The 11697-nt window shown below is 32.5% G+C and overlaps 1 protein-coding gene across 4 annotated transcripts in view; it reads right to left on the bottom strand.

The window, feature by feature from the left end:
• Positions 1-20: 20 nt before the first annotated feature.
• The window catches only part of LOC106077757 (solute carrier organic anion transporter family member 5A1-like), a 96782-nt gene continuing 85105 nt past the window's right edge, over positions 21-11697 (bottom strand). For all 4 annotated transcript variants that reach the window (XM_056016069.1, XM_056016070.1, XM_056016073.1 and 1 more), the window contains 7 exons: positions 10250-10367; positions 9477-9657; positions 9104-9297; positions 8038-8102; positions 7233-7361; positions 6513-6613; positions 21-5694 (listed from right to left, as the gene is read on the bottom strand). In XM_056016069.1, the coding sequence (XP_055872044.1) occupies positions 5392-5694; positions 6513-6613; positions 7233-7361; positions 8038-8102; positions 9104-9297; positions 9477-9657; positions 10250-10367 (1091 nt within the window). In that variant the 3' untranslated portion in view covers positions 21-5391. The remainder of the gene's footprint in view (positions 5695-6512; positions 6614-7232; positions 7362-8037; positions 8103-9103; positions 9298-9476; positions 9658-10249; positions 10368-11697) is intronic.

Raw genomic sequence — 11697 nt, 5'->3', positions numbered from 1 at the left:
AACAAAAAGTTATTTTACAAAAAAAATGAAAGAAAACAATAACAATTAATTCTAATATGCCATCATACTAAATACATATTGTAAGCAAATCTAAAAAAAAAGTAATAGTAAAATGTATTTGACAGCCAAAATAAACTGAGTACAATTACAAGTCTCAACTGACTGATAATGTCAGATTACATGGTCAAAGGGAAACTACTGGTCTAAGCAACAAGCCACAACAATGACAAGGGCTTTGTAGGTTGTCTGGCCTATATATACAAACATCTTTGAACAAACCTACAGACAGAAAGAATCAAAACAAAGCATGCCAGCATGCTGTTTACTTGGGGACAAACACTGACAAGATCACTGGCACAGCCATGCTGTAGAGAAATTTACACATTTGATCAATGGTCATTTTTAGAATCACTTCTAGAGGGCCATAAAATGGTCATTTTAAATCAAACCTTAACAATGGTCAAATATAATACTGATTTTTTAGCTAATCAAAATGTAGAATGTTTATGACTTTGTTGGACTATTGAGTTGGACTAACTATTGGTGAAGGTCTTGTCGCTATATATAACCAAACATTCATCAAAAGTTACCTTTTGCCAATATTATATACACAAAAGAATTCAATCTTACATGATAATCTAACATCATAATATATCTAAAAAGATTTATCCAAATCTGTCAGATAGATTAAATTGCTTTTAACTAAATGGCTATTAAGGCTACTTTAAGTATTTGAAATGAAACAAAATAAAATTTGTCAAGATAGTGACTCATTTGTTTCAGTGTTAGATAATTGTTTATTTCTAGGAATTAAATTGTGATTCCATCTATATGCTCTGATCTAAACACCAGTTGGGGAAAGTAAAGGCTTAAACCATTAAAGAATGTTTGCCATTAACACAAGGGAATTCTATTTCACCTGCCAAAAGTCTGTGACTTTCAATGGCATCAAGTCTCATTATTTCAATCTGACCCGTATGAAACACCATAGTATTTAAAAACTTGGACTGAAATTAACAGGAGTCACCTCCCAGTGCTAAAACTCCATTGAACTCACAATCAATCCTGGAGATCAGTACAAAGCAGCAATTACTCTATTTAGTTCACGTAATACACATGTATAGAAGATGGAGACCTCTTAATAAATAACTAACAATATAAACACCCAAAAAATAGTACAGCAATAACAATATCTTGTAGTTCATTGTAACCAAGATGCCTAGAAACAAAGTGCAGATAAATGCAGATACATAGAGCTCAAAAGTGTAGACATGATTACTTCCCCATGCTATAGCCCTGTGCATGTGAACACAGTTTCTACAACTACATAACAGCCAAAAAATTCTGGTCATGACAGAAAAACAACAAAAAGGCAATATTATTATTTACAGCATTTCAATATTGTCTTTTCAGTTTGGAAAACTTGATGATAAATACTTGGATTCAATCAGTCTTTCCATATTCAAATTTTAAATCAAATTTTTGAAGACTAAGACTAAGACTAAGACTGCTTTATTGATCCTTACGGAAATTTGTTGTGATTACAAGGACTCGTTTCTCATATAAAGACAAAGATTATTTATGAAAAAAAAAAAAAGAAAAAGAAATATAAGTAAAAAAAAAAGTCATGTAAAAAAAGTGTCCACATAAACGTATGTTCTTTAACTAAAGAATATGTTTCAGTGTAAAAAAATTGAGTTTTTGCTTTTGTTCTTCCAATGGTAGTATTACAAAAAGATAAATGGTCATAAATTGTGTAAGAGAAATGACCAAACCATGGCCTGTGAGGTTATGTTGTATTTGAATCAACAATTGTTTTTGGTGATGCAGATCATGACACAAGTTTCAGAATTTATATGCCCCCTCCCCTTCCAAGATCATAAAAGGTCACCGTTGAATGATGTAAACAAAAATGTATATGATGGGAAATAATATTTTGTTTGAAAACTTTTTTTATAATTGCTCGTTTAAACAGATTATAGCAGTTTGGTTCTCTCTTGTTCTTTGAAAACTTCTAGATTAGTATAGAAACAAAAGTGAAATTGAAAACTAAATTTTCTTGAATAGACTATAACCATTTTTAAAGACAAAAAATAGAATGAGCCCTGGTGCTGAGGCTACATATAGGAATAAGAACAAAAGAATCATTTACAGGCTTACATTTAAACAAGGATCCATTCAATCTGTGGTACCTCTACATAACTAGGAGTTCAGCAGAGTTTAATTCTATTTGATCAAGGCAAAACTTTATTAGGAATATATTGGGTTTAATTTCATTAGTAGGTTGTTGTATTGGTCATAAAACATTTTCATTAGTGATGGTCATCATAGGTGAACTTAACCTTATCAGAGACAAGAGAAATTTACCTTATCAAAGACAAGAGAAATTTACCTTATCATAGACGAGAAAAATTTACCTTATCAAAGACAGGAGGAATTTATCACAGACAGGGTAACTTTTCCTTATCATAGACAAAATAACTTTATCAGACAGGTGGATTGTACCTTATCATAGGGGAACTTCACTTTGTCATAGACAGGAGAACTTTACTTCATACCCATGGAAACTTTTCATTAAAATTTGAGTATTGTAGGGGTAGTTCACTAGAGAACTTTGGGACATGTAATTGTGACAACTAGAGCCCAAAGCCAATGCAGCACTACTAGGATTCTGAGTAAACTAGAGACAGACAGAAAAATAAATATCTGTATGACCAGAGATTTGGAAGAACATTGGGATAGAAATGTGAAAGGAATCACAGGATCCAATGATACACATCACATAAGACAAACATCACATTTTTGTGTAACCAATACTATTGGAACTGGATTTTTACTTTGTCCATTTCAATTTGATTCTGTTTGGTCTACATAAAATGTGTTGTGACTTGAACATAGACAAACTTGTTCCTATAAATATGCACAAAACGGCATGTTAGAAAAATAAATGAGAAATAGTTTAAATGAAATGAAGAAGCCCTGAGAAAAAAAAAGCAAAGAGAATTAAATTAATAATAGAATGAAATTATTAAGCTTTGATTATCGATAAAATTAATAATAAAATGAAATTATTAGTCTTTGATTTTCATTTTCAATCTAAATGTACAAAAATATTTCAGAGCTACATTTTGTTTTTAATTTATCCCCTCAAAAACATTTATTAAAAAAAAATTAATCCAAGAGATACCATAAAAAAAAGCCAGACAATATTTTGTTAACCATGATTAGCAATGGTGCATATAGAAAATGTTATAAAAAAATTAAAAGTAGACTAGAAACATTACATAGTGCAAGAAAAGGTTAAACTAATGTCAATAAGCCATTTCCAGATTGAAAATCTCATCAGGCAGGAGTTTCAATTCAGTTATCTTTTCCTCTACGAAATGTCCCACAAATGTTTGGACCAGAACTATGCTAAGGCGTAAACAAACAAATGACATTTCCATGTAGGAATATTTGAATCAATAAACAATGAAAGACATATTATACTTGCGTAGCACATCTCAACACATCAAATTGTTGAGTATTCTACTGACAAATCATTTCACTGAGGAGTATTGAGTCTTGAAGTACAAAAAATGCCAGCCAGTTCGTAATACAAATATATTGGACAATGCATAAATGTTTTGATTTGATGGGAGCTCTCTAAGTGACAATGTACAGCTTTGTATGTTTTGATTTGATGACAGCTTGCGCAGTGACAATCACAACAAACAACTACATAAATGATATGCAATCAGACTTTATAGTGAAAGTGATATTTACAATATTATAGACTAGAAAAGTCTAGTGCTAGCGTGTGTGTAACTTGACCAAATTTTTTCACAGTTTAGAAATGATAGGTCCATTTAAAAATCAAAGAAAAACATATACCAGCTTCATAAATCCAGTGTTTTTAAAATTGGTGGTCCACAAGCCAAACAATTAAGACATCAAAAAAAGAAATTATGAATATTTGACTTTATTTTGTTTTACTTGTTTTTGAATTGAAGATTATCTAATCTTAGCCCAAACCTCCCACAGGCTGGCAGTGGGGGATGCCAGTGGGCAAGGTTTGAACCAGCAACCATTGAGACAACAGTTCAGAGTGCACATACCATGCGACCAGTCAGCAATTATTGTTCAGTATTATATCTGTCATTTCAACAATGGTCAAATCACAGTCTGATCAATTAAAAGGTCAGCATAAAAAATCTTGCCTATATAAATGAAATCTAATTTCCATCCATGTAAATATAACACTACTTTTTTGATTTCTTTATGTTCTGTTTGTAAAAAGAAAACAAAAAATGTAATTTAAAAAAAAAAGTAACAACAATAGTTGTTGACAAGTAACAGAAAGTTTTGATATGTTGATGAGTAATATTGGAAGGCTGGAAATTTTAGAAACTGTAGACTAGCTTCTCTTTGTAAGCTTAGAGGAGATTCAGCTTAAGATCAACACCTAACATAGTAGACAATAAACAAAGTTAATAAATGCAATGTTAGAAACATATCTCTCATGCAGAGATCTCCAATGAAATTTTGAACTCCAAGTTAATTTCAAGTTGAATTGGATTCCACAAATCGTATGGTCAAAATTTTAGAAAAACTCATTCAATGGGATCCATAGTAGTAATGTTACTTGCAATTTAGTTGCTTGCATCACCCTCAAAATCTATATTTTCTTATTTCACAAGATGAACTGCATTACAGACAGGAAAAAAACATCAAGAGACAAGCAAATATCAATGCAGATAAAACAGAAATATTTCTTATACAAATATGATCCAATGGAAAGTTTGATATCCCTTTGACTCCACTTGAAAATAAAACAAAACACATCAACAAAGTTTTGAACTGTCACATGATGAACACAAATCTTTCCATTTCCAACTGCCAGGTCATTTCACTTTTTAGATGCTTATAATTTGCCATACATAATACAGGCTCAGAAAAAAAACAACACAAAACTGTTTTCAATAATTTCTTTGAGTCTGTGAGTAAATTCTTTGCTTCGCATGGAATGCCATTTTTGTTTTTAAAAAACCTTGTGCATTTGTATCAATAAGTTTATGTGTAATACAACAATAAGTCCTTGACCTTTTCACTGTCTTCTCTTTTTGTTGTATTACTTCCTCTGTGTTTAATCAAATAATAAGTTATCAAACTCCTTTTTTAATGAAATATCACTTTGATACATGTCAAAGAATAACTCTGATATATGTCAACGAATAACTCTGATACAAGCCAACGAATAACTCTGATACATGTCAAAGAATAACTCTGATACAAGCCAACGAATAAATATTAATTCAGTTATTTGATCATCCAGCAATATCTTTCTGTGCATATATACAACTCTCTTCCAGCACACAGTTCTGGTAGTAACAGCCTTAGATACTGACATCATCACAAAATAGACTCTCGTAAAGGAAGGCTTAGACCCTGACCACTAGGGTTCACCCCATGAGAATCAGAAGACAGCCCATTATTATGGCCTGTTTGGCCATTCAGGAAATGACCATTTAACTGATCTTGAAGATGAGATATAGTTGCTTGATTCTGTTGGTCATCTGACTGGTTTCCATGTTTAACAAGTGTAGAAGGAGATCTGATTGGCAGAACTGATGGTCTTGGAGTACTCCTGCCTTGCGAATCTAAACTGCTACTTTTATCACCTGAGGATGTTACACCAGTATGGGCATCATGAGGCTGGAAAAAAAAACACCAGAATATTACAATGATAATCATAATCTTTCAAATGAAACTCATAAAAAGCTTAATAAAATCCTTAACTTACTTAGACCTTTCTTTACAAAATCATAAACATAAGGATTTATATAAAATATACACAAAAACAAACAAAAAAACAACTAACTTAAATGAAATTAGAAAACAAAAATATTTTTTTTTATTTAAACATTTTAAAAATTTGTATTTTCATGTATATATTTGCATCCATTGTCTTCTGAGACAGAAGGAGCCATGTACATGTTTTCTATTTGCGACAAATTAGAATGTTTTTATTCATAAATATATTTTTTTTATTTAATTAAATCTACTTATTTTTTTAAAAGTGCAAATACTTCAAACATAGTTTATTACTATCAAACTAATTGATTAAAACTACATTCAATATTATTATTTGAAGCACCTATTAAAAATTTGGTTCTCATTCTGAGCAAGACTAAAGATTTATTTTTATCTTACAGGATACAACATTTAGAATTAGTCAAAACAGTTGTTCTTTTTCCATAAAATAAACTTAAAAATGTATCAGTCTGAGAGCTTAAACTAAAAATCTATGAACTTATAGCTAATCTTCATTAACTCATATTAATTCCCTGCTACTTATGCAAGCCTTATGTATCCATTTTTTCGTAGTAAGAATTAAAACCAGTAAGTTATAACAATAGCAATATGGTGTTTCAGAGTCTGTCTGTCAACTTCCAAGCCCAATCAATGTCCTTGCATCGGCTGGAAACAGACAGTAATGATGGAGGTCAACAAATTTATTTGTATAAACTCACCACATTGTTAGCAGCTGTTTCTGCCAGTGTCCGTCGCCGAATGAAATACCAGACTCCCACAAAAAAACACATGGAAATAACTTTAAGCCCTGCGGCTATACCTGTCAACAAAAAAAATAGAAAACCAGACAGTGTTAATCTTAATATAATGTATGTACTCATAGCTTTGACATTGAAATGTTTCTTAGACTCTTTTATACACCTTAAAATAATTTTGTTTTAAAAATAATAATTGTAATATATTACTGATTGGGAGAATGACAATACAATTCTAGGTCACAAAACCAAAACAGATTTAAATCTTATCTTAGTCATGCATGTTAATCAATGACAATACTCTGCCAAGTTGTTGGTTTTCATGGCTGATTTAGCAACCTATTTCAACCTCTAATAGCACTAGAGAAGAAGAAGTATTAGTACAACTTTGTCCTTGCATATGGAACTATTTACTTCTGTCACTATATAATCTTCTACATGGCTAGATATATATATATATTAATGGTTTGACAATGACTGCATGCACTAACTATGTTCACAATGCAGTATTTAGAGAGGAGTATCTTCTACAACTTTTCTAAGCAACCTCTAGGAAGATAGATCCGTTTCAGTTTAGTCCCAAATGAAAAACTGTTTTATAACTCACCCACTGTACCATGCTTTCATTAAATATGTATTTACATACATTTAGAGAATGAAACATGAGTATAAATAAATTCTTACCAACATAGTGATATCTGAACCTAACTATGTCATACAGAAGGCAGGACCCATTCCCTTTGCATTTGACACTCCAAAGTATACAAGCTGTGTCTATAGCATTACCAAAGAATATAGGGCTTGGTATGTAGGCTGCAAAGAAATAGTACAAACTGTTAAATTATGTAAAAACTTAAATTGTTAAATATTTCATTTGGTCACTTCAACATTTAATATAAGTAAATCATTTCAACTACTTCAAGATTAAGTTCATTGCCAATATTAATCATGTGTTTGAGTTAAGAAGCTAATAGCTTTATCAATCAGCCACCAGACCCCCATTATCTAAATACTTGAATAGTTTATCATTTAGTTTTTAAAGATAATTTTTATGTTCTACAGATCTTTAATGTTTGGTTAAGATTTTTGTGCTTAAAGATTTTTACTCATAGGTTTTCTGTTGCTGATTCCAGAAACTAAGTATTCTTGTATTATAAGTTATATGGAATAGATAAGTATTTTATTAGCCTATGTTTCTGTATTTGAAAGTTTAGTGTTGATTATAGCTAATGTACTTCCTGAGCATGTTAGTGTCAGATGTGTTACTTTTAACAAGTGTGAATATTCACAGCGCTTTAATTTTTTTTTTTTTACTTCAAGAATTTCAAGCAGAAAATGCACCTTGTTTCTTTTTGGTCCTTGGACAAATATCATTTTAATTCATAATTAGATTTGTGGGATTTTTTGCAAGGTCTAATTAGATATCAAGGGAACTGAGATTTTCATTATCATTGATAGTCATTATGTAAGCAAACAAACTGGAACTCACCAAATAGTCGCAGCACAACAAACTGCATTCCTAAAGCAAAGGACCTCTCCATAGTACCCACTGACCTAGAAATAAAAACATTTTTCTTATTTGTGGAAATGTGGATTAAGATAACAACGCTGCAGTTAACATTTTAAATAAACACTGTTTTCACAAAGTTTAAAAAAAAATCAAAACTAAGCCATTTTTATGTGGGCAATTGATAGCTATCATTGGTGGCAAAGAGGATGGCCCAAGGCCGGTCAATATATTTTTCAAGGGACAAAAATGTATATTTCACTGTAGTTGACATTATTATAATTATTTAAAATATTTTTTAAAATATTTTTTAAGTTATAGATGTCGTTTCACCTTCTAATTAGTACCTTTTAGTATCTTTTCAAACAAATACCATTTTTTTGAGAGGCAGCTGCAACAATATGTTTTAAAACTTTTTGAAGAAGACATTTCAAATTGTCTCTACTAACACTATCAATCTCAAGTTTCTTATGTCAGAACGGTCTAATTTCTCCCAACTTATGTGCATCTTTATGTTGACATCTTTTGCAAAAAATAAATTCAGCGACAAGATGTCTTACTTAAAATGAAGATGATCTTATGATGATCACAACCCATTACACATCTGAATATGCACTTTATGTACCTCAAATGTCCTTTGCATAGAAGTAAGAAGTTCCCCTTTCAGATCATGGGGTCTATAGGGCAGATGATGTTAAGGTCATCTGTTTCATCGGCCAATGGTTAACGAGGGTGTTATGTGGCCAGCACAATGACCAACCGCCTTTACTTTCCCCCACCTAAAGTCGGGTACCCATTAGTGTTGGGTGGACTCAGGGTGCCCCTAAAAATCCTGAAGTTCAAAATTCCAGTCATCACCGAGATTCAAACCCAAGACCCCAGGTTTGGAAGCCAAGCACTTAACCACTCAGCCACCATGCCCTCATAGCTGCCTCCTTAGACTTAATTTAACATACACATTGGTCCAACACACCCTTTTTTGATGAACTTTTTTTGTTGCCATTCCCCTTTTGTTCAACATGAAGTCACTAAAACTATCTCTCCTTACCTCAGGGTCACCATCAACAGAGGCATCTGGGTGCCAGCCACACAGAAGGTCATGCCCACTAATAGAATCAGGAATGGAAGCAGTCGATCGCATGTGTTCTTACAAGGTCCACTGGTAGCCATAGGTGAGATAATGACCTCTAGGTTAGAGTGATCCAAGGGATTGTTGCTGATACAAGAACAGCCACTGTAGTTCTGCGGAGAGAGAAAAATTATTTAGAAAACATGCAAATTTATTTTTAAACATATTGATGATTCATTAAAGCCTTGTCTAAGACTTTTCCTTTAAGATCTTGTTGGAAGTAGAAATATTACAGTTATATTGCCAGTAAAGTCTAAGCAGTCTGGTTAGAGAGAATGAGAAAGAATCTTACAAAACTTTTCTCCTCCTTGCCATGTTCATAGAAGTAGTTGGATCCTGTACAGCCGGCATGACAAGGAGAGAAATAGGTCATTCCGTTCACACCACAGATGGGCTGCAAGTGGTTGGGGGAACAATCACAGTTCTGGTTGCAGGTGGAGGTCAAATTGGCTTCAAAAATCTTGTGTCCAGAGCTGAATACACAATATAAATAAAAAAAATCAGTGAGATACTGATGGCAAACACTTGTCATTCCAGTTGAAGAAGTGTTCATTACAGTTCTGAAATCCTTAGATTAAAAACATAGAAAAACAAAATAATAATAGATGCAGGTACGATGTTTAGGTCAGAAATTGATAATGCTTTTTTTCTTCTTCCTCTAGCAAAATTTTTGCTGCAGAGCTACAGGCTCTTTTTCAGTCCGTGCCAATAAAAATAGCTGCTGTTTTGTTTTAGTTGTTAAGCACTACCATACAGAGTGTTGGTTATGTTGGGCTGAAGTGCCTCAGCTGGATTAAATTGAAGCAATCAAAGAGGATATGATTCACAGTTTCATAACTGTGCAGTGTCTACAGAGGGGTGGGTGAGTGGGATTTATTTTGTTTATTCTTTTAAAAATATTTCTCTTCAATATTTCTGTGTATGGAATTTGTAAATGATGCTTGTAAGGCTTATCAGTGGAAACATTTCAAAACCTAATCAATGTATGGTTCTGTAATATACTTAAAGAAAAGAGCCAAGCTCTCAAGAGATAGAATCACAGTAAAAATAAACTGTTCAACTTACCTGTTGAAGTAAGGGAAGTTGGCACCTGCTATCTTCGGGTTATCACATCCCATAAAGAAGAAGAAGGAGAAGCCACACAGGGCTAGAGTATTCAGCAACAAAACAAACTGGATGGCACCTACAAGGGGAGAGCAAACAAACAGTAAGCAGACAGATACAAGAATCAAGAAGTACAATTGACAACCCAATGAAAAGTGCCTTTATACTCATAGTACTAAGTTAAAAATAAAATATTTGTTGCCAATCAACTAGGTAAATGAACATAACCAAAGACATATAAACCCTTGATTACAAAACTCTGGCAATCTTCTCAAAGATAACTAACAGACTTTGAAGCTAAGCACATATATATTTACCAATTAACCAATAAAAGTTTTTATCTTAAAATGATAGATGTTGGAAACAGGCAGATTTACAAGGACATAAAACTCTTTTTTACTATTGGAACTGTTGGTTAAAAAACAAAATAGTAAATATGTTTAGTATAGCTTGTACTTTCAGCGATATACTGAACAGAGTTGACTGGGTTTAAACAACAGGAGGCTGACTGGTGAAGTCAAACAATTCTGATCTATGAAAAGAAAGACTTTAAGGATAGGACATGTCACTGTCTTTGCCTAAAATCTTTTATTGGATTTATTGAGCTGTTCATGCAGTACAAAGTAATTATAAAGAGAGGCAGAACAACAAGGAAGAAAGATAATAACAGGAAATAAAAAAGGCTTAAACTGGGATGAAACCTTATTAACAAAGAATGAATAAGCCTCTGACAGGGATGAAAACTTATAATGAGGAATAGATAAGCTTCAGATAAGGATAAGATCATATGGTCAGCAAAAAATGGACACCACTGTGTGCACAAATGGTGGAATAGACTACAAGACAGTAAATACTATTTGTCAAAGCTAAATAAAATAACTTCTTGCGGCTGGGTCAATTAGTTCAATATATCTGAAATTTGAAATAACCATACATAGATCAAGGCCACTAAAAGTAAAACCAAGATCATTCAGACCAAAATATACAGACAAATTCAAAAACATTTTTCAGCCAGTAAACAATAATTCTCTCTAAACGAGTCTAAAAGAATCTAAGCAATTCAAAATAAAAACTTGGTAGGTCTTCTATACTTACAGCCCCTGCTAGGGTATGGGGCTAACAACAATGATCTCCTTTATACCCAGTCCTGAGCCATCCTATCCATCTTGTTTCAAAACATTTTACTCTCTGCATTCAGCTTACAAAACATGGTCTTTTTAAATAAACTATCTCTTTCACTTACCATGTCAGTTCCATCTTATCCAGTGATACCAGCAACTGTTCAACCCAGAACCACTTTCTCTTTCAGATTTTTCCTTTTCTAGACTTTTTCCTTTAGCTCATAATTAACAGATCTAAAGAATTCTGCAGAGGCAGCTGGTAAGTAATGCCTGTACTTTCCTAAAGGT

The sequence above is a fragment of the Biomphalaria glabrata genome, chromosome 17 (assembly GCF_947242115.1).
Source record: "Biomphalaria glabrata chromosome 17, xgBioGlab47.1, whole genome shotgun sequence".
NCBI classification, from domain to species: Eukaryota; Metazoa; Mollusca; class Gastropoda; family Planorbidae; genus Biomphalaria; species Biomphalaria glabrata.
The sequence above is the reverse complement of the archived record's forward strand: the minus strand, read 5'-3'. Positions and strand labels throughout refer to the sequence as shown.